Source organism: Henningerozyma blattae, chromosome 4, assembly GCF_000315915.1.
Source record: "Henningerozyma blattae CBS 6284 chromosome 4, complete genome".
In the NCBI taxonomy this organism is placed as follows: domain Eukaryota; kingdom Fungi; phylum Ascomycota; class Saccharomycetes; order Saccharomycetales; family Saccharomycetaceae; genus Henningerozyma; species Henningerozyma blattae.
In genome coordinates, this window is record NC_020188.1 from 405,783 (window position 1) to 429,048 (window position 23,266).

At 31.3% G+C, this 23,266-nt stretch overlaps 9 protein-coding genes across 9 annotated transcripts; 2 read left to right on the top strand and 7 right to left on the bottom strand.

Annotated features, from left to right (window-relative positions):
* Positions 1 to 614: 614 nt before the first annotated feature.
* On the top strand, positions 615 to 3,665 carry SIP1 (Sip1p; the record flags this gene model as incomplete). Its single annotated transcript, XM_004180144.1, has 1 exon — positions 615 to 3,665. One exon carries the CDS (start codon positions 615 to 617, stop codon positions 3,663 to 3,665), a length of 3,051 nt encoding a protein of 1,016 aa, XP_004180192.1.
* Positions 3,666 to 3,909: 244 nt separating this feature from the next.
* Positions 3,910 to 6,510, bottom strand: GIS4 (Gis4p; the record flags this gene model as incomplete). The annotated part of the gene is made up of 1 exon (XM_004180145.1): positions 3,910 to 6,510. The coding sequence occupies one exon, from the start codon at positions 6,508 to 6,510 to the stop codon at positions 3,910 to 3,912; it is 2,601 nt and encodes an 866-aa protein (XP_004180193.1).
* Positions 6,511 to 7,577: 1,067 nt separating this feature from the next.
* Positions 7,578 to 10,634, bottom strand: ARO80 (Aro80p; the record flags this gene model as incomplete). The annotated part of the gene is made up of 1 exon (XM_004180146.1): positions 7,578 to 10,634. One exon carries the CDS (start codon positions 10,632 to 10,634, stop codon positions 7,578 to 7,580), a length of 3,057 nt encoding a protein of 1,018 aa, XP_004180194.1.
* Positions 10,635 to 10,969: 335 nt separating this feature from the next.
* Positions 10,970 to 12,982, bottom strand: RAD30 (DNA-directed DNA polymerase eta; the record flags this gene model as incomplete). The annotated part of the gene is made up of 1 exon (XM_004180147.1): positions 10,970 to 12,982. One exon carries the CDS (start codon positions 12,980 to 12,982, stop codon positions 10,970 to 10,972), a length of 2,013 nt encoding a protein of 670 aa, XP_004180195.1.
* Positions 12,983 to 13,717: 735 nt separating this feature from the next.
* Positions 13,718 to 14,215, bottom strand: RPL12B (60S ribosomal protein uL11; the record flags this gene model as incomplete). Its single annotated transcript, XM_004180148.1, has 1 exon — positions 13,718 to 14,215. The coding sequence occupies one exon, from the start codon at positions 14,213 to 14,215 to the stop codon at positions 13,718 to 13,720; it is 498 nt and encodes a 165-aa protein (XP_004180196.1).
* A 517-nt stretch (positions 14,216 to 14,732) lies between these two features.
* On the bottom strand, positions 14,733 to 17,120 carry MAK10 (Mak10p; the record flags this gene model as incomplete). The annotated part of the gene is made up of 1 exon (XM_004180149.1): positions 14,733 to 17,120. The coding sequence occupies one exon, from the start codon at positions 17,118 to 17,120 to the stop codon at positions 14,733 to 14,735; it is 2,388 nt and encodes a 795-aa protein (XP_004180197.1).
* Positions 17,121 to 17,454: 334 nt separating this feature from the next.
* Positions 17,455 to 20,241, bottom strand: SYF1 (mRNA splicing protein SYF1; the record flags this gene model as incomplete). The annotated part of the gene is made up of 1 exon (XM_004180150.1): positions 17,455 to 20,241. The coding sequence occupies one exon, from the start codon at positions 20,239 to 20,241 to the stop codon at positions 17,455 to 17,457; it is 2,787 nt and encodes a 928-aa protein (XP_004180198.1).
* Positions 20,242 to 20,923: 682 nt separating this feature from the next.
* On the top strand, positions 20,924 to 22,033 carry ERD1 (Erd1p; the record flags this gene model as incomplete). The annotated part of the gene is made up of 1 exon (XM_004180151.1): positions 20,924 to 22,033. One exon carries the CDS (start codon positions 20,924 to 20,926, stop codon positions 22,031 to 22,033), a length of 1,110 nt encoding a protein of 369 aa, XP_004180199.1.
* Positions 22,034 to 22,288: 255 nt separating this feature from the next.
* RRP17 (rRNA-processing protein RRP17) lies at positions 22,289 to 23,050 on the bottom strand (the record flags this gene model as incomplete). Its single annotated transcript, XM_004180152.1, has 1 exon — positions 22,289 to 23,050. One exon carries the CDS (start codon positions 23,048 to 23,050, stop codon positions 22,289 to 22,291), a length of 762 nt encoding a protein of 253 aa, XP_004180200.1.
* Between the last annotated feature and the right edge of the window lie 216 nt (positions 23,051 to 23,266).

Sequence of the window (23,266 nt, forward strand, 5' to 3'; positions counted from 1 at the left end):
GATTTATATGGCGCCTCTTTTCTTTCATCTTATAGTTCAACTGACTTTATACCCAATCCCTTAATTAAGATAATTTATTTTATCAAAATTGAAATATTTGATTCTTTTTTATTTTATTTTCTTCTGCGTAATAAATCTAACTTATAACCATAATCAATTCATTTTGCTATCAATCAAATAATCTTTAATTTTTTGCTTTTATCCTGATTAAGTTGATACCATAACTCATTCATTTGTTTTTACTTCCCCCCCCCTTTTTTTAGCCTACATTACCATTGAATACTAATTCTTAATAGTATTTGATCTCATAAATTATTACCCTAGTTTTTTTATCTACCATCTTTAGTTGTGGATTTAAATTAATTAACTAAATTGTTCCCCTTTGCATTTCACTTCTCTTCTTCCCCCCTTCCTCATCCAGTTATACCATTGACCTTATATTTCTCTATTTTAAGCATTCATTCATTATATCATTTTGATAAAATAACATCTAGTAATTCCTAATAGATTATATTCGCCAACCAAGTTTATTAATCTATATGGCACTCTCCAATTAATTCAAATTAACAAATTAATATTTGCCCTTATTTCAAAATTATTAAATATCTTATACAATGGGAAATAACCCTTCTATTTTAGATTCAGAGACCAATGAGAGTACAAACAGAAATATAAATAATAATAGCAATAATAATAATAATTCATCTACATTAATAATTGAAAGAAATGATAGCATAACTTCAACATTATTTCCAAGTCGAAGTTCGTCAAGTCGACAAAAATATTTGACTAAAAATCAAGGAGAAAATCCAAATAATGTTAGTTTATTTAAACAAAATTATTCTTTAACACAAAATAACGAAACTTATGAACCAATACTCAAGCCACTCTCAAGTCCTGAAAATGATACTAATATTACATATAATAATAGTACTTTTAACAATTCAAGAGCATCCAAAAATTCAGATCAAGATATAATTAGAAATGATAATGATCCAATAAACAATCAACAACAGCCGTTATTAATACTAAGCCCTGGTCCATCACATCCAACAGTTGAACAAAGTAAGCAACAAGCAAATTATAATGAAGATCAAGAAATGTTTAAAAATGGTATTACACAAACTAAAAATTCCTCTTCATATCGTAATACATCTCCAAATATACCGAGTAACACAAATAATATAATAAATATGAATTCTCATAATTATGCTAGTTCACATCGACCTAGTGTTGTTGCATTGAAAAAATCTTTGGAAGAGACTTTGGATTTTACAACTAATGATCCTAGACAGATTTATTCCTCGAGATCCTCGCAATCTTCTTTTTCAACAATGTCTAATACGAGATCAGCATCAATTGATATACCTACTAGGAATTCAGCGTCTAGAGTGGGGTCTCAATATTTTGATGCAGATTTTAATGTACCTAGGTTTGAAAATGATTTTCTACATCCCGATGAGCCAGCATTAAATCAGAAGTTAATACAAAATATGTTAACTCAAGAAAGAAGAAAAGATCAACATAATAATCAAAGTTTTTTTACAACAGATACTACAAATGGTATCCCTAACGGGCTAACTAACTCATCGAAGCATTTTAGAGATGAACCTAGTGCTAGTAGTAATAAAATTCAAAACACTAAAAGGAATAACAGTTTAAATTTATCTTCCCAATTTGATATAGATATGAATGATAATACACGAACAAACTTTATCAGAGCTGGAGCTGATTTTAAAAATTCAAAAGATGATGCTAATAGAACCATTTCCAAACTTTTAAGAGATGATACAGATGTTACATCCTCTACGCTTATTCAAGATGATGGTGATGATGATGATATTTTGCTATCCAGAAAGTCCGTCGCATTTGATCAAGAAACTTCAGGAGATCAAACCCTTACATTCAAACCTTCTACGGTTTCCCAAACTGAAATGGATGTTTTATTAGATCCAATTGGCATATCCACAAGAAAATCAAAAAGAGGAAATGTTAAAAGTAATAAGAAGCCTAAAGCGTTTATTAGAGATGGTCAAAAGATATACCCTGGAGAAGATGAAGACGATGAAATTGTTGAGACTATTACATCCAATAGACGAAATAATATATCTTCAACAATAAGTAAGCCTTTATCAAGAATAGATGATGGGCCAAATAATAACGGATTTGTCACTACTACTAGATCTTCATCTAATAGCTCTCAAAAAAATTTAGCTAATTTATCAAGACTTACAAGCATTTACGGAAATAGTGAAGAATTTAAACCCCAATCAGAACGAAAATACAAGCCTCTGCAGACTGTGGATAATAAACCCTATAAACATCTACAACGAACTGATAGTAATAATCACGATACTAGGTCTTACAAGCCATTACAGAGAGTAACTAGTAATAATAGCTCATCAGGGAAATTGAATTTGAAACGTTTAAGTTCTCTAGAAGCACCCTCCAAAATTTATTCTTCACGAGAGTTACTTAGACAATTATCGAGCAGAAGTTCTCGAATTGGTTCTTTGAAGGATCAATTAGACTCACCATCTGATTTAAGTAAGGTCACCTCATACTTTTCTACAGATACAGAATCAGCAGCAGAACTTCAAAACGTAATAATTAAATATAGAGATCCTATGGAAGAATCTGAAATTCCAGAGACAAAAATTCAACTAATTAGCAAAGATATCAACACCACACTACACTATGACACTACCGACTTGCTAACTGAAAATAATAAAATGGAACTGGTTTATAATAAAGATGAAAAAGCTTGGATCTTACCCAATTTAATGTTACCACCTGGCATCTATCAGGTTCAATTTTTAGTAAATTCAGATTTAAAACACTCAGATTTTCTACCAACAGCGACTGATGATTTTGGAAATATTGTTAATTGGTTTGAAGTCTTGAGTGGATACGATTTTATTGAACCGTTTAGAGATGAAAATATTAGTAGTGCAGACAATAGTGATGGAACTTTAATGCAAAACATAATTCCTGAGAAGCTAAAAACTATTTCAATGACTAAAATGGCAGGAAATGGCTCTAAAGGATCTACCCCTCGGTCAAATTATACTGGTGTAAGTAGGTCTAATTCATTATCTGCAAGTTCAAGTTCTTCGGTATGGAAATCTGTCAATGTTAATTTATTCACACCACTAGAACCTAATAAAGTAGAATATTCTACTGAAATCCCTGAAATTTTTAAAAATACAACTGAAAATAATACTTCGAATGCACCAATGCAATATCATCCAGAAAGAAAAAGGCCTGGTTTATTACATAATGTAGTCGATTGTAGTCAAGAAGAGTTGTTCGGCGATTTATTAGCAGATGGTTTAATGGATACGGAGACAGCAGAGCAAATGTTTCTGGATAAATATCCTGTGCCGGAGCTGCCAATATATTTAAACTCCAAATATATGACACAAATAGTTGGCGAAATTAACCAACCTAGTGGATCTGGGCCACCATCTAGTCTAAATAATAATGATTTGAATCATATTATTCCACACGTTAACTTGCAGCATTTGTTAACAAGTAGTATCAGAGAGGAAATGATTAGTGTAGCTTGCACTACGAGATATGAAGGTAAATTCTTGACCCAGATTCTATACACTCCTTGCTTCTATGAAAATCTAAAATCTGGTGAAAATAATGAGCTAAAATAATAAATAAATAAAATTAAATTATGCGAAGAATTATGTTCCTTTTTATTTAGATACTATTTATATTGATGCCATCAATCTATTGAATATTTTATAGATAATTTTCATATCTCTTTTGTAGGAAATAAGACTATAAATTAATGATATTTTTAGAAACATATTTTAATATTGAAGTAGTATAAAAGATAGTTCAACCGAATTCTAAGTGAAGGTGTTCGAATAAAAATAGGGGGAATAGCCAGTAAAACTACATAATATTACAAAGGGTATTTCTATCTGATAAGCTATCTTTTGATTTTCGTTGTCTGGATTCTTCTCTTCTACGTTTGATTATATCCATTTTTTCTCTCCAAGATTTCGATTTTGTATTCTTTTGATCCTTCGATGAAACGTTATATGGCACTGGTGTACTTTTTGACCTTTCTACAGGATGCATTTGTCTCTTTCTGTTTTTAATTTTATCTAATATTAGGGTATTGGAGCCTGCTTGGTTATTATCGGGTTGTAATACTAGTTTTGATATTTCAGATTTTTGAGTTGCGTATTTTGTATTATAGTCAGTAATAAAAGCAGTAGTGGTAATATTTTCAGTTTCATTTGTGGTACTGTCTTTGATATGGCTGCTAATTATGTATTCAAAAGGAGATGGTGATCTTGAAAAAGGTTCCACATAACTATTTATGGAGATATTTTTTGTATCTTTTGTACCTCTGGTATCTGTTCTATGGAATGCCCATTCACCAATACTATTCACTGTTCTAATTGATCTGTGGGCAATTGTAGTGGTATTAGATTTTATTTTCGATGGTTCATACATTTCTAAACCTTCAGGATATTCAATTTCACCATATTCCTCATCAGAACTTAAAGTTGTGTATAATTGTCTGGGAATGTCTTCAGAAGATGAATGGTCTATTAAGTGGTTACTATGAATACGTGTAGTATTGAATTCAGTATTTATTTTTTGATTATCCTTTTTGTTTCTATCGTCACCTGATGGTTTACAATTTAAGTTTTTTAAATTATTGGTCAGTTCGTTAATTTCGCTAATATTTTTATTAGTTCTAATGTAAGAGGAGTTATCATTAATTGCAACTAGTGTGTAGAATAAAATTTTAGGATAGTCTCTATTAAAGTCCAATAACTCTTGCAACGTTAATATTTCCAAGTTATCCATTGAGAATTTCAAATCATAAAGAAGCCAATCATCCTGAATATCTGCCACGTCTCTATTGCTATCTGATTGACGAATTGCTGTATAGGTCTTTTCAGCATGTGGATGATAAATTAGAATGCATTGTAAAACCAGTCTAAAATGACCTAAAGAATCTGATATTGAAATGCTTGGTAAAATTGACATAGCGGAATAACTTGAGGATGAATCGTTACTGGAAGATGCAGATAATAGGTTTGAACTATTTGACTCTGTCACACTATAATTTAAACTATTTAGTGAATCTGATAGTTTTGATAATTCTGAAACTTTATCCGAGCTGTTAGATAGTCCATCTTTGTTATGCATATTCCTATTCTCAATATTATCAGTTCGAAAATTTTGAGAATTATCTCCCCTATATAATAATTGTTGTTCTATCTTCTGATTTTGATCTTCCTCATGAGTTATAGTTAAAGACAAAGGATGTCCAATGTATGAGGTTTCATTTCTTTCAAGAACGTTATTTGAAGTATTAAAGCTATCAAAGGAAATATCTTCGGATGTTGGAAGGTTAGTATCGGTTTTAATAAGAGTCGTATCACATTTATTTTCTTGAGAAGATAATGCTTTTTCAGATTCTGGAAGTGTTTTGTGTTTAAAAGTGAAAAATAGTGATCTATCAGTTTCCTCATCATCGGTACCTCCATCGTCTTTTATTTTTGCTTCAAACTCTTTGCTATAGTTTGAATCAAGTATATTTATTTCTGTATTGTCCTCGTCTATCTTATTAGTGTCAAGGAAATGTTCTATTAGTGGCGGATGTGAATTAATAGATCCATCAAAATCATCCACGGTTTCAATATTCGGATCTTTGTTTAAAAACGACTCAGCTACAACAATCCCATTTTGTTGTTCATCATTATTACAGCAGTTTTTCGCTTCATCTCTTAAAGAAAGTAATGAATTTCCTTGAAAGGAACTGGGGTTTGAAGGTCCGTAAGATAAAGAAAGAGGGTCTATTGCTGGTTGTGATAATTTCAAAAAGTTTGTTTTTGAATTTTCTTGTGTTATTGAATTAGATTTTTTAGCAGAATATGCGTGGGATGATCGAATAGAGTTTAAGGGTGTTAAGGAAGGGCATTCTGATTGTTGATCATCAGAATTTATTATACTATTATCTTCATCACGATAAATGTCTAAGTTGTCTAGATTATTGATGTTATTATTGCTATCAGGCTTATGCTTAAGGGGAGGAATCTTCTGTTTAGTGCCATCATGAATAAAAAAAGAAGTATTTCCAAAATTGTCTAAGATGTCCTTCAAAATATAATGATTCTCATGATTGTAACAGCGATTTTGAGTTAACTTTAATATTTGAATGTTGTCCAAGTTGTCTAAATCAAAATAATCCTTAAGTAAATTTTCTAAAATTGGTAAATCTTGATGTATATTATCAGGAATAGAAGTAAACAAAATTTTGGTACAATTTGTCGAATGTTGGCTAGTACTATTAATATCTTGTTGAAAGTTTTCCTTTAAGAATCTTTTCAATAGAGTAATTTTTAAAATATTTTCGGTTAATTCTTCAAACATTCCGTTTCGAATGTTTGATAAATACCAGGACCATAGACCATTGTTGTCATTATCATAATAATCATTTACTTGAACTGGTTTTGGTTTGGTAACAGGCATGGTGATGAAACTATGAGCAATGTATATATTCAATGAACGGTGCAATTGAATATGGTTGAATATATCTTAGAACAAAGTAGATTGCAGAAATTGATATTAGCTTTAATAAGGACTATAACAGTTGCTAAAATGGGAAAAAAACGGTTTAGGTGGTGAAGGAGAAATGATGGATGTTAGATATTATATATTAGGTACTAGTGGTACGTATGCAAAGATAATACAAAGAATAAAACAACAAAAAATACAATTTAATGCAATGCAGTGAGAAAGGAAATTAAATTAAAAACAAAATAAATATTAAGAAATAAGTGAAATGGAAAGATGGATTATAGTTACGATGCAATAGTTAGAATAATTAAGGTCTTTGAGATATGGTAATTAGCTAAGACTAGTTAAATTATTTAAACTGGAATTAGTATGTATTGAATTATTGAGTTCCACTGTAAAAATCTTTTTATAGTAAATATGATCTTTTAATGAATGAAAATGTGGAAATATATTGTTCAATATGCAAAGGCTATTAATAGTGAAAATACCAATACTGATGGAAACTGTTGTGAAATATGGTTCAGAAAGTATAAGGTAAGAAAATGAATAAGAGATATTCAGAATCTTAACTCTACATTTGAAATATTCTTAGTTATATTTTGCCAAGTATAAAAAAACCTTCTGAACGGCAAATTTCGTGACTTTTTTGCACTTTTCTTTTCCTTCCTATATGACGTTAATCTGTCCATCCATTGAAAATTGCCAGGCGAACTAGTCTGGGAGCATTCGATTCTTGAATGTCCCAACGTCTCGCCTAATTTTCATTTCACAGTTCGCTCGGAAGATACGTCATTTGTGAGGATGAATTATCAAATTAAGCTATTTATTCCGTGCTAGATTTCTTTGAGACGTTAAAACAGGAAAGTATTGCGAATATAATCAATATTAGGCAAATAGAAATGGAAATTCAGGGTCCATTGAAAGATAGCAACTTTTGCATAAAATATAACTAGACATACCTAACATATTAGAGAGTCCATACGATTTCAAATTATTTTAGGCTATACCATTTTGGTAATCTAGTTATTGAATAATAGATTGTCATCATCTTTCATGTATCGTTGTTCCAGCATTTCTGTCCATGATTCGACAAATTCTAGGCCAATATCTCCACTAGCTGAGAACCAATCAAGGAACTCATTGGCATGTGATCCTGTTGGTTCACCAGTGACTCCAGTATGCCCTGTGTTAGGGGAAGTTTCTCGTGTATTATATGACAGAAGGTCCCTATTGGTAGGTCCAAGATCTGAGGAAGTTCCAACTTCAATTTGACTTGTTAATTGCATTAAGCTTTGATTTGAGTTCTTTGATCCAACCTCTGAGATGGAAGGTGATGTACTTAGAGCTGATTCATCGGCAGCTGTCTGCGTTTGCAAATTTTTCCTGTGACTGGCTTGTGCTTCAGTGTCTAAAGCTACTTCTGGTCTACCCTTTGTTGTCCTTGTTAAATTGATTTGATTAAAATTGTTAGTCTTTGTTCTGATAGTATCAGAGCTTACCCTTTTTTTATAAGTTTTCTTTTTGTATTCTTTCTGTAATAATTTTTGTTTTTTATGTTGCCTAATTTTATTTAATTCTTCTATAGCATTATGCTTATCAGTTGAGCCACGTTTTCTTGTGAGATTCTTCTCCGACATTTCTTTATAGAAACACATTATTATTGAAGAGTATCTTGAACATAAATGTAGCTCATCTGGTGAGGAGCTACCCAGTAATATGGCAGATTTTTTAATTAGCTCTAACACTTCATTCGCAGACGTACCACCTAATTTAAATATCATATTAATTTCACTAATCGAATTCAACTCTTGGTCAGTTCCAGCAACAGAGAGGTAACATTTAACTAAAAAAGCAGTAGCCCTAATTAGTCGAGTTAACCAACGTACAGGCATATATTTTAACATTTTTAGAGTAAAAACTCTTTCAGTTGAAAGTATATATTCCTTCGCTGATTGGTATGCTAGATTAATATAAGTAGAACTCTTTGTAATCTCATTTACTGTTAATATTTCCCCATCAAGTCCAATTTGCAAAGCTAAAGAAAAGATATATAGTTGGCAATAATTATAGTCGCAAATAAGTGATTCACCTTCAATTATTTTATTAAATTCTTTAACAACTCTCTTATTGTTTCTATTATTTAAATTTATAGGCTCGCATACATCACTTGGTTGTAATAAATCTCCAAATGCAATTGTCCAGTTATGTAATAAGGGAGCAAATATATCTAATAGTGATATATTATGGCTTTGGTTGTTTGAAGATAGCTTCTGATTTTGATTTCTCGAATATATTGTTTTGTATGCAGTAGAAAATATACGTAACAATTCAATATTTGCTTGTTGGCTCTTAGAGAGGTTAACTGGTAAAGGTAGCGTTGAAAAAGAAGAATATGGTTGATTATTTCTCTCGTTGCTATATGTAGGATCATTACCGTTAGAATAAAACAATGCAAATTCATCATTTAAAAATCCTCTAACTTTATCGCTTAGTGCTATCTTGTCATCTATATCAATTTTATTCTCAATATTTTCTTGAAGTTGTGACTTCCAATAATTTCTTTCTGTTATTTTAAAATTTTCAGAAAATATATTTTCAATGTAAAATATTTCATTTTTTAAAGTTTGCTGTTGTTTATTACGGTAACTACTCATTCTGCCTTGGCTGTAATATGTATCATTTAAAGATTCATTTAGTGATGATCTTTGGCCAACATTCATTGCATGGAAAGTTTCGGATGTATGTGTCGCAACAAATACATTGCTACTGTTTTCAATGAAGCCCATATCTTGAGCAATTCGAACAGAAGTCCCACATAGCATCCAAGCCATTCTATCACTTCTTCTGATGGCTCCTAAACCTGTAGTCCTTTTCCCCACTTTTAAATAATCATTAATTCCTGTATCGCTGGTTGAAAAATCATTTAATTTAGGATTATTTGCATAGTCAGCCCATTTCCAATGTATAGCTCTGGGATTCCATTCAGTAAATAATAAGAATGCGAGGACCGTACCTAAGGACCTTGTACTTGCCTCAGCCCATACTGTTTGTGAAATCATTTTTTGACAGTATACCCATAATTTTTCATGGACATCAATGTGCCTTTTATCATTTACGCCATTATAAGTACCCAATTCATTAAATTTATGATGTCTGGATGAAATAGTTAGAATTGTGCATAATAATATAGGATATCTTGCAAGTTCATGTGGATCCTGTAATTGATCAGGTAGATATGGATAGAATGGATGCATAGTTAAAAAAAATGCATTTATTAGTTGGATAGCTTCGAATTCTGAGATCATTTTTGATTTTCCAATGTAGTCATAGTCTGTTAGTTTTCTGTTAGAAATCGGTCTTGCCGCTATTACAGCTTCTATTAATGAGGTTACTTTCTTTCGGTTAGTCTCATTTTCTGATAAAAATAATGATGCAATACTTTCATCAGATAGGTCGAGATGTTTCACACTGTCAGTACTGGTCGTTGATTGAGTTGCGGGGCTATCTATTGATATATGGTCATCATTTAACTCTTTTTCAAATTTATTATTTAGCTCTTCTTCTTCTTCTGATAATCTTTCTTCTGCAGCTTGTCCTGCTGCATTAGCCAAAAACTCTAATGCATTTCGCATATTTGTAAAGTTGACTTTTAAATTTGATTTTCTTTCACTAGGCTTGTCTTTTCTCTCGTGTTTTTGCGAATTAGAAATATCGTTATTAAATCTTGATTCATTAGTAGCTACAATACTAGATATTCGTTCTTGAATTATATCTGTGTTTTGTTGTATTTCATCTTCAGGACTATTTGGAACTCTTTGATTATCATCTATTGAATCATTTTCGTTTTCGACTGTACCTAATTTTTTTAAAGGTTCATCAAATATACAGTCTCTTGCTTCTCTTTTGCATCTAACACATGGTGGTGAATGAGGGTTTTCTAGAGGACCTAAATCACATTTGACTTTTTTTAAGCGGCAATTTATACATGCTTTATAACTTCTTCTCCATCTAACACTCTTGCCTTTGCTCTTCTTATCTGACATTCTTTTACTTAACCGCAGCTCCTTTAAAAACATATTACATACAATGTACAGGGCGATTTTATATAATATTTCTTTACAAAAAAGATCATATTCATATGACTTATTCTAGGCTCGGATGAGATCAGCGCTCGGATCTTCGGAATATTTTTGCAAATTAGAAATGCATTATTTCTATTCATACCAGACAAAGGTCACCGAATCCAGAAATAAATGAGATACCAAATATTGAAATTATGACTTAAAACACTTGAGAAGTCATAAATGAACAATAAAATTTAATAGATATGGTGTAATGCAATGTATATACTAAAATAAATAAAGTTTATAAAATGTAAAATGGTTAATTATTGGAATTATAATGTACGTTCTTACTTGGAAAAGTATTTAAAAATATTGCCAGTTGAGTTACTTTTCTTCTTAGGGACCAAGCTCTTTTTTCCTTGTGATGGCTTTGTAACTGAATAAGTACTGTTTCTTTTATTCATTAGTAGCCTCTTTTCTCCAAGAGATAAATATTTGGAATTAGCTGATACTCCATTTAAGCCTTCAGATAGTCTCTCAGCTACATGAAAATCATTATGCTCTTGGAATTCCTTCTCAATCTTAAAGCACTTATCGCAAAAATTGCATTTTAACAATGTAGGCTGTACCTCGCCTTGTACTACGTTGTATATCTTAATCTTTCCACTAATATCTTGATTTTGAATTTTCGGTGCTCTAGATAGAGTTTTATCTGTATGTTTTGTATTTACAGAGGTGATTATGGCAGATGATTTTAATGGTATATCTATCCCCTTCGGCTGTGTCTCAAACATATTCATGATAGATTTCTTCGCATCAATAATTTCAAAATTAGATATAACTAAACTTAATGATTTAAGGGGATAAAATGATTCACAGGATTTCCCTCGTTTATCTAATTCAGTCATTAATTTTGTGCCCCCTCTCAATATATCTGTGCTAGTGACTGATTTACCTCTTGAGACAAAATGGGATGCCTTGGTATGTTGTTCAAATATTTCGCTACGCAGAATTATAGATATTGTTTTGGGGACTAGTATTTTCCCATATTCCTCCTCTAATTCTTGTATCCTAAAATTAAGCTCCCCTGAAAATACTTCTAGCCAGGAAATAGCATCAATTAAACTAGAGCAGGAATCTGCCCTTAAGTTTTTATTAGACATCATAGACTTTACCAATAGTTTTGCATTTACTGGATTACAATATATGCCTCTCGCTATTTCAAATATTTTTCTAGCCAAAATATCGGTCTTGGATTCATCAATACTTGTCAAAATATTAGATTCCATGGTATCTTTTAAGCTTTCATCAAGTTTATCTTGCAATTCTTTGAATGAGTTAGGCCACATGTTTCTGATGTATTTAAGACTACCAGATTCAGGTAAGTTTAATATCTCTACCAATTCCTTTCCAAGTTTTCCACCTAAAGTCCAAAAGCTTGTAATTTCGAAATTACCGTTATCCAAGAAATTTTCAAGCTTTCTGTTTAAAATAATTGTTTGTGCATCTGGTTTTTTAAAATTAGATCCCAATTTACAAACACTCTTGGTACGTGCGATACCACATGATGTTGTATAGCCAACATTTTCCTTAATATAATCTCTAATTTGTTGTGATATGTTTGAGGCAAGAGCAAAAATTACATCATCCCAATCTTTAATTAAAGGTTCAGTTGATTCCTCATCAATCCCATAAACTAGTCCATCAAATGATATATTCTTTAAGTGTTCTGGAACTTCCGGTAAATAATCATTTAAGTCATATTCACCATCAACAAACATTTCTTGGATATTTTTTTTATGCTCTCCTTCGAGTGATGAAACTCCGTTTGCAAAAAGTGTTGGATCAAATAATAATTTCTGAAAGCATAGCCTACCAAAGTCTAAAAAAACTTCATCAACACTTGCTTTTTCTACTAAATCAACAAACTCTTTAAATACTCTTAGAATTTTCCTACCTTCTCTACGATACGGTTCCAAGGCAACTTTATATTCTTCAGCAGGCAATTGTTTTGATTTATCGCGTACCCAAGAACCACATCCATCATGATACTGCCAAAAATTCTCACCTTTCTTAAATACAGCAGTATGAATCGGTTTTAAAGTTTTACATTTCTTCATCGCATCTTGGATACTATCCATTCTCGAGATACCATGCTTTCTTGCCGCATAAGAAACTGCAATGATAGAGCTCCATTGAACACAAACCACAGGATCATCGATTGTTAGACCACATCGAACTTGTTCTACTTGAGCGAAAAATGCATTAGCATCAATGTGTCCCAGGCATGATAATGGTGATAAATAAGCTTGGTCAGCAGAATTGAGTTGTAAAAGATCTTTCCATTTAAATAGAGACATTATACATATAAATGTGGTTAGAGATCAAAAGCTCTCCATACAGTAGTATTCATTGAAAAAAATTGAAATTAATTATATTATAAAAAAATCTTTTAATTGGGTATTCACGTGGAAAAAATAAGAGCTCTTCTGGGAAAGTGCAAGTCCGAGACTTAGGTCGGAGGGCATCTGAACCCTCTAACCATAGATCCATTAGAGTCACTCGAACAAGAATTTTGCATTAATATAAAGGCCATTAGCATTCTCGAAGAAATCTTTAATTATATCTTCGGAGTTTTTACTGTCTTTTAGAGCCTATTCAAGAATAGCAGTTAAGAATTTTAAAGTTTCTGAAAAATTAAGATTTACGTTTAAGAATTGTATGACAAAGTGAAATAATGGAACAATAAAACCATGGAAAAAGGTTATCTTGTTGAGTAAAAGCCAATTAATCTTGTTCAATCATATAAATAGGATTCTAATACGGAAGAGAAAACTAGAAACCTGAGTGTATTGAACGTTCAAAAAAAATAGAAAAAGCAAGTTTGTAAGAGATTATTCTACATAGAACAAAGCAAAAAAAGAAAACAAAAAAAAAACAAATAAAACGAAATTTTTTATTAAAAGTTGCGTAAAGCTTTCTAAAAAACCCTAGAATAGAAAGTACCTAAATGTAATGAAAATGGAAATAAACATGTAAATTAAATATAAATATTTTAATCCAAAGATAATAGAAGAAATTTCTGATTATCTAATTTAGTTTTCTGGAATTTCAATTTCACCAGCGTTAATACCTTCAATGATATCATGTGGATTTTTGAAATCAACACGACAACCAACAGATTGAGCAGTACCTAAAATTTCCTTGGTGACAGAAGCCAAGTTCTTACCGAAGGATTTTTCTTTCATTTGTCTGGCGATTTCGATAACATCATCTAATTGTAAGTTACCAGAGTGCTTAACATTCTTGTCCTTCTTTCTGTCTCTTGGTGGTTCCTTTAAGGCAGTGATAACCAAGGAAGAAGCAGATGGAACAACAGAGGCGGTAGCTTGTCTGTTTTGAATCTTCAATTGGACAGTAACCTTGATACCTTTGAATTGTTTGGTGGCCTTGGCAATATCTTCACCGACCTTCTTTGGAGATAGACCTAATGGACCAATCTTTGGGGCCAAGGCGGCGGAAGCACCAACTTCACCACCGACGGCTCTCAAGTACAAGTACTTAACTTCAGTTGGGTCGAATTTTGGAGGCATCTTATCTGTTTATCCTTGTATATTGGGCACTTGAAGAATTGCTGTTCGGAAACCGTTTGAGCCACTCTTGATATACACGTTTTTAACAAAAAAGTACTAATATTATTGTTCGACTACTCCCGGTGTATACATCATTCATTCACTACTTACTACCTTGACGACAAATTGGTGAAGTCCTTCCTACTGTGGCTTATTGCAAATAGCTCTCTTACTGAAGATACAAAGGTAGTTCTCACTAGAATCTCTCTCCAGTCTAGCTAAGCTCCCTCTAGAACAAAAACTGTCCTCTCTAGAGCCTTAGACGGCTCCTACTGTCATTCTCAGTGTATGGAATATTCAACCGAGAGTCTCGGCAAACTGAACCGGATCTAAAAAAAAGAGAAAATAGAAGATAAAAATCAGAGGAATATAAAATTTGTGGTGTATGGATGGAGCAGTCTTAAAATTAAAGCACGGAGTTGAGAAATACTGGGAAATATGAGAGTACAAATGCATAAGCATAAACACAGTAGTTATATTATACAGAGGTTTGTATATCCTGCTTTGTCCAGTGAGTTTTAGGAGATAGAGTCATCAGTGGGAAATAAGTGGAACCCGTCTCTGCATGTGTCAGTTGTAGTCTATATAGATTTTTTAGCTCGGAAGGATCTTTCTCCTTATTCATCTTAGCTAGGGATACACTCATACTAATCTTGATGGCCTTCGCGGCTAATTGAATCCCCTTGTAATACTCCATTGCCTCCTCTTGTACTAATCTAGTCCCAGTATATATTTCATTATCTACGGATTCGGCACAATTTGAGATCTCATCTAATATATTCTGTACTTCTACATTAATAGTTCCAAGTTCTAAGTTTATTCTATTCATTATGCCCTGATCACCTCCTAATGATTGATATTCATCAATCCACGTTAGATTTGATAAAAATCCTTCGTAATTAAACAGTTCTGGGGCTGCTATAGAAGAAAATGGTTTGAATCTGAGATTATGCATTAGTTGTTGATTTGTGAACCTCATAGTATCAGATAGTTTATACTCCATATCCACTAATTTTCGTTCTTTAAATAAAATAAATTGGAAAATTTCAATGTTAGCTAAGGACTGCATAATAATAGTTTCTTTTAGCAGATATTTCACATATGCTAAATTACTTTTCAATTGTGGTAATTTAGTCTCTTTTATGATTTGATATTCAGTCTTCAACTTTTCTTTCTTTGGGCCAGCTTTTACTTTTTTGATTCTTTTTGGCATATTATTAATATGAGCAATTTTAGCGCTAATAAATTTGTCAATATCTTTCAAACAGGCTTGTAAATGAAACTGCAAGTAATATATATACCAAAACAAAAAGCAAATTTCATTTGGCTTATATAATTCTAAGTCAAACCCCTTTAATAATAAGTCGCACATTATTTTTAACTTCATGCAATAAGCCCAGACTGCATAAGGGTAAAATTCATTGTTAGTTTCTTCAATTTTATCACTCAATCCTTCAGCAGTAATAGCATATTCTGCTTCTTCAAAATGAGCCTGTAATGAATCCCATAATTTAACTTGCCTATTGAAACCTTGAGCATACCTGCAGGTGTTTTGTGAAAAATTCTGATACATTTCAAATATGACGTTAATTCCTTCTTGCAGTGCCTCTTCAATTTTGATACCAGAATCATATTGGACGTAATCTTCTTCTTTATTAGTTGCAAATAATGAAAACTCTTCAATATGTGACCGAACGAATTCATCTATTCTCATTGTGCCAAGAATTGTCTGGTCATTTCTTATCAAAAATAATGGAAAGATTGCTCTTGCAAGGACGTGTCGTTGTGTCAATTTATTAAAGAACTTTGAAAATTGGTATATTTCAATTGTTGATTCAGATTGGGCTACTTTTAAAATTAATCCAATGTCATCAGCCAATGTTACAAAGTTGATATAGTTATTACTTGGGGGTACAACCAAATCTCTTGGAGGAAAAGGATTATCCATTCTTTTCTGAATTCCCATGGTAAATGCACCTTCAATTTCTGGGAAATTTAATGGCTGTTTTTTGCTTAGTGTTAAAGCAATTTCTTTTAAGGATTCCAAATGATCTGTACTTGTTGAATATTCTGTTATGTGAGTTTTTATTTGAACCAAATTATTAAGTAAATTTAGTAAATCAATCAAAAAATCTGCGGCTAAAGATGATTCTCTCAATAGAGTGATACTTTTATTTAGGGATTCTTGAATTTCGTTCGAATTGTTAATATATGAAAAGAAATTTAATCCCATTGTATGGAAATTCAAATCTTCTTCTTCATAAATAACACCTGATTTTAGTAATTCTAATACAAATTTGGCGAAGTATGCGACACTAATTACACAGCTGCTTAAAACTTCATCATAAAGAAAATGCCCTGATTCTAACTTCCTAATTTTGTCATGTGATTCAGACTCGACTAAGATATGTTCAATATACCTACAGCTAAGCACAGTACTGGGTAATATTTGATAATCACTTAGCCATGAAATAATTGAGCGAACTAATCTATCACATATACCGCTTACAATTTTTAATTTATCTTCATCTGATTCCCCGTATGGTATATTACAATCAAATAGTACTTCTTTGTCAGTTAAATTTATCATACTCGAATCTAGTTTTTCATTATGGACTTCTAGTGAATGGGTGCCTTCAAATAAATCAAATTCTGAGCTTTTGATAATTGCTCTGGCAGGTAAATCTTTGCATAAATTATCAAAAACTGCAGTTACATCAATTAGATTCATATTATTGATTTGTGCAAAGCTAGTGGGGCGATCATTGAAAGATAGCAAGGGTTTTTTACCAGCAGTATCATTTTGTTTATTGTCACGGCATATGGCATCGTTAGTATTTTCCAAGTTATGGTTTTTATGATTCATATCTATAATGCCCTCTTGTAAGCTTAATTTTGCAAAATCCTTGTCAACCATTGATGATTATTACAGTTCCTTTCTTACAATTTGCCAATTAGTTGTTTTTAAGGCAACTTATTTCTTAACCTTATTTTTCACACTGCAATATAAATGTATGCCTTTTATTCAAGAATGGCATTGCTAAGCTCGTCTAGTTTTATATTTCCGTATTCGGTTAAATACTAAAATTATGCCAAATCTGTTAATACATGCATTTTTATGAAAATATGTCAAGCTTATATATAAAAACACATATGATAAATATTGTTTGTAAAGGGTGTTGTATATATATTATGCAAATTTAGATATCTAGGTCAATCTCTTCAGAATTCGTCGGTTGAGCATTCGATAATCCTTTGTTATGAGATAATATTGACGGAGCAGAGGATGCTACAAATTGAATATGGCCTTCTTGGTTAGTAACCTGTTCTGTATCAATACACATCTCTTCTGTCAACGTCCTTTTTAATCGAAACATTTCCTTAAAGGATTCTTCTGTTCCATGCTCGATTTCAAATTTTTCCCAGTACTCCCATAAATTCAAGTTGTTAGACGGTGGTAATAATTTAGAACCATAAATCAATACGTCTCTAGCTCTTGAGATTTGATTTAACGAAATCTCTAGCTCTGTAAATTGAATAATGTATCGTGTAACTTTGGAGTTAGGTAACAGCTTAATGCATTGTTCATACATTGGTTCTACTGTCTTTGGTTCTAAAAATCTTGCAGCTTTTAAAAAGCATTTGTCCCAAAGTTCTAGATTATTTTTCATTATACAGCTCGATGGGGGTATATATTTATTCTTAGAATAGGGATATAGTGCAGCATTATAAAGGATACTAACTGCCATACCAGATAACCCGTTAATTTTCTCCTCAAAATCACTATATAACAAATAGAAATCTTTGAAATCTATATTAGCTTCTTGTAAAGTCTCAATGGCTTCATCAAAGATATCCCTTATTCTTTCAATTGAAACAAGCGTTGCATTCTTATTTTGTAACTCTAAAAGCTCTGGTATGTAGATCTTCCAAATTTCAAATTTTGTTTCTGGTGGGAAGACACTAATTGCCCTCTCATAAACTTGAAACCCTCTTAAGGGTGCACCTGATATTTCAAAAAATTGTGCATAGTTGATAAACGTCATTGGTGATGCAACTTGCAATGCAATACACTTATCATATGCCTCAACTACTGCGGAAAGATTAATAAGTTTTGAAAAATATGCTGCTTCTAATAGCTGTAAATATTCATCCCATAATTTTGATGAATTAAAAATTAAGGCCTGTGCAGGTATCTTTCTATCTTTTCTATTAAAACTTTCAAGAACAAAATTTGGATTTTGAGGGGGTTCTAAAGCAACCTGTAATATTTTTATTTGCCTTAATATATCGCCATTCAGTGATTCCTTTTGACACCAATGAGCCCAAATGATTTCTAAATCAAGGACGTGAAGAAACGGAACCATTAAAGCTCTATTGCATATTTCTCTTGCAGTGTCAAAATTTTCTGCATTCCAATAAATATCTGAGTAATCACACCAAAGTTTACCAAATGAGCCCGGAACATTTACTTTATAAGGATCGATTTTTAATATAGCATCAACATAAATCTTGGATAATTCCACACTGTTATTATTATTTTTTTTTTTATTAGAAATGTGTTTTTTAAATATTTCAATTCTTTCAAACCAAGCTTGTATATCATTTTGATTTTGTCTTAATTTCAAATCGTTTAATTTTAGCTCATTTGAATCTAATAGATTACTTAATTCTGTGTTATTTTCATTTAATTCATTCAGCCAGTCATCTTTTGATTTTATTTTTAAAATATCCGTTTTATTAATATTATGAAATAGGTTATTGGTTAAAACTTCGATAAAGCATTCTTCAAAATTAATAAAAAAATTATACAATCTGATGAAATGGAAATATTCATTGGTTGAATCTAATGCGTTAGATATGATTTCCTTTGATTTGAAAACATTGGAACATTTGAGAAAATATTTTGCTTCAATGATTTTCAATTGTGAAAAATTTGCAGGAAAAATATCATATAGTTGTTTCAAAAACGTAGAGTAAATAGTATGCAGTTTTAGATGATCTAGTGCTTTCAAATAATTTAAATGCAAAATAAATGGTATTTTAGTATCAGGAATAAATTTTTTCTCAGGATTGCCTCTATTAGTATTGTTTATAGCTTTAGGAGATAAATAAATGTCATAAATGAGTTTAATATTTTTATAGTCTCTTGTTTTTATTAACTGTCCCAAAGTTTCAAACAACAATTTAGGTGGACAAACCAATAAATATCTATAAAGAATATAGCATGACCAGCTATCTGTAGTAGTTATGTTATGAGATGTACCGTCATCAGAATTCTTTGTGGAAAAGTATGATGAGCCAATTAGCAGTTCAGTGATCTGAAAAGCTTCTTCTGACTCATCAAAATTAGTTAAGTCGCCTGGAAATGAATTTAAATAAAAATCAAAACGGTTAGCATCCTCACCTTTATTTGAATTGTTAAAGTCAATCAGCGGCAGTTGTTTTTCATAAATAAAATGCAATATCAATTCCCAAATTTGTGAGTGGATGTCCCTACTATGACATCTTTTAAGCGACATATCTAATGAATTAGTAATGAAAGATAAATCATAATGGTAAACAGAAAATCGTACGTACATTAAACACAATTTTTCACAATTCTGATTGGAGTTCAAAGCTTTCCCATTAGATATATTTAAATCAAAATTGGAAAGTGCTTTTTGGAATAGCTTGCATATATCTTGATAATGAATATCCATTTTGATGTTATATTTTCTTGTATCAACATTGAAATCTATTAACCATTGGATAAATTCCTCCCATAATTCAGAATCATTTGGGAATTGATTACAAAATCTCTCGTACAGCCAGATAATTCTTTTTTCTTGGTCTAATTTATCAAGTTCGTTAGAATTACTAGTTAATTGGGACTTCCAATTGGCTAAGTAACGTCTCCAGGTCAAAATATTGTCTGGAGTGTGTTGCAACTCATATTCAAAAGCAATATCGGTATCATTTTTAATATATTTTTCGATATCTTCCATTATTGTTCAATGTATTCATTCCTGAGCTAAATTCGTTAATAGGAAACTAAGTCAGTAATATTTCTCCTTCAAAACGAACAATCTAGTTCCCGTATTTCTTTTTAATTGTTTATGATCATCCATAGATAAGCTTCACTCTTTTTCACATTGTGTTATATTTTCATCCCATCCTTTTAAGAAATTAAGATGCTATAATAAATCCGACGGAGCTTCTTTGAGAACTTAATACAGGTTTCTCCGACGGTAGTTAAAGTCCAAGAGCCCTTGAAAACTTAGAGCTAAACCCTATTTCACTGGATAATTCTCCAAGATATTTTGCTATAAGTATTCTCTTCCAAACTCTATCATTCTTCTAGCAGTTATTTTGTAGAGTATATTTTTAATGTTGAGCCATGTCTCTCTTTAATGTTTCTTCTGAGTCTCCATCATTGACAGCTTACTTGTAAATAGCGAAGACGTAACAACAACCGTTTTAGGACATCTGCTAAAATTGAAACTTCTGCATTTTGAAATATTCCGTTTGGTTTGGAAAAATCAGCTAGATGATAGACAATGAATCTAATAGGAAAGTATGTTTATTTATCGATATTAAGAGAGAGATTTTATCATAACTATAACGATTACCCTAGTTCGTATGGTTTAAATCTATTGAACAATATATAGAGCCCCCCCCCATTCTTAAATGGCAGAAGAAACCCAACTTCAAAAAGAAGCTCAATATGTTTTCCATTTAGTGATACCGTCTATGAGGTTAAATATTTTATTCATATTGGCTTCATGGTTATGGTATTGGATATTAATATTTCTAGGTAATTATAAGCTAGATGCATCAAAAGTTCTTGTTACAAGAACTCCAAGGGACATAAGGGCTCCTTTATCACATATTCAAATGCAAAGGTATTCAAAAAATTTGGCTGTTAGATTAACCAAATTTGTGACACCTATCATTTGTTTGACTTTGTTTTTATTATTTATAATTGATGAAGCTAAATTAACAGAAGCATTGATGAGCAAATATAGGCCAATTGCCCTAGGATTAATCGTATTTCTCAATATAGCCCCATTATTGGAATTTTGCACTATATTTTGGACAATTTTACAAAATAATGATGTCTTAATATATTTTGCTAAAAGGTTATTATTAATTGAAATCGGTCCTGCTCATTTGAGAAACACTTATATTGTTATATCAGATACCTTGACATCTTTCTCGAAACCTATTATTGATTTTGCCTTATATTTAACCATATTTTGGGAATTTGATCATTTCGATTTATTTGTGGCATCGATCCCCGTGTTAATCAGAATCTTTCAATGCTTTAGGGAGTTCAAGTTAAAAAAAGGTAAAGATATGACTTTACTTTTCAATGCAATGAAATATGGTTGTAATATTCCTATATTAATCTCGACTTGGTACACGAGAATCCAAGAGGATAACAAGATGAGTTTGAACTTGCAAAGAATTTTCATGTTGATAAATTCCTCTTATACCTTATTTTGGGATATTAAAATGGATTGGAAGTTTAAAAATTTTTATTCTATTAGACACCCAAGTCAAATGAAGAATGGTTTAATCTTTCAAAATAAAATTATTTATCAATCAGCCATTGTCATTGATTTCTTAATTAGATTTTGGTGGCTATGGTGTTTCTTATTAGGTAATTTAAATGGAGCTGTAATTTGCAGAGGTGAATTGCATTATTTAGAAATTATTAGAAGAGCTATTTGGATTGTATTTAAATTGGAATGTGAATATATCACAAACGCTGGTGAAAAATTTGGAGATGAATAATGTTAACTAATGTACAATTTATGCTGTATGTATTTATTTAATTATATATTACTGGATTATATATCTGCGTGTGTATATATTCTACGTGAGAATAATACCTTATTTACTTATCTCTCGTGACACCTTACAGTTGAATTGGCAATAATGGCAAGGGTAGTAAGAAATGCACTTATGCATATATCCTTTTCCAAAGATTAGTGGAATTCTTATTCAGAATATATGCTTAATGACGAAGTTAAATGGCATATTTAATACCTATTTCCTTCTCTTGTTATTATTTGCCTTTCTTTGGTTACTTCTTCTTTCAGCTTTAGTCAAATATCTAAACTTTTTCTTTGGTTTCTTCTTCTTCTTTGAAACACCATTACTATCTTCTTCTTCTTCTTCTTCACCATTAGCCATACCAAGAAACTTTGCATATTTCTTTGCCCTTGTTATGCTTGCGTCAAGAACTTTTTCTGATTTCTCTAATCTGACATTATTCAAGCGAGCTAAATATTCAAAATTTTCATTGGGTTCTAAGGATTCAATCTCTACAGTAACATCATTATCATATGTATCTTCTCCTATTATATTTTTTTTAAGAATTGGTTTAACTTCGTCTTTCTCATCCTCCTTTGAGTCTGAATCAGAATTAAAACCTGTCCACTCTTCTTCCATATCATCTTCTTCAGCATTGTGTATTTTAGTAAATCCTTCCTCATCTACTTCAATTTGATCTTTAATGGTTGATTCAATATCTAAGCTTTCCTTAAAATCACTTAACTGTTTCTCAAAAACTTCTCTTCTCTCTTGACGGACTTTTTTCCTTTCTTCAATTTTAGCCAGCCTTTCCTGCTCTTTTATAAATTCTTGTGCCTTTTTTTGCCTTAGTAATTTTCTCATATGAAACCCAGTTAAATATTCTAGTCTGGAATCTTTGTCGAAATTTAATTCCTCTGTACCAAATTTTTTACTTTGTTTGCTGACATACTTTTGACCTTGTGTCAAAATCTGTCTATTAGAGCGCACTGCCATTTCTATTGTAACACTAAAAATAATATGTAGCTATTTTGTATCCTTAATTATTGTAATAGAGTAATTTTTTAAATAGTGGCTAAGCTTCTAGTCCCTATCTTTTTTTTAATAATAATATCAATATTAATATTGCTTATTGCTTGTCGCATTAAAAAGAAATTTTTCATATAAAATGTGATGAGATTACCCGGGTTATAAAATGTACGGATGTATGGA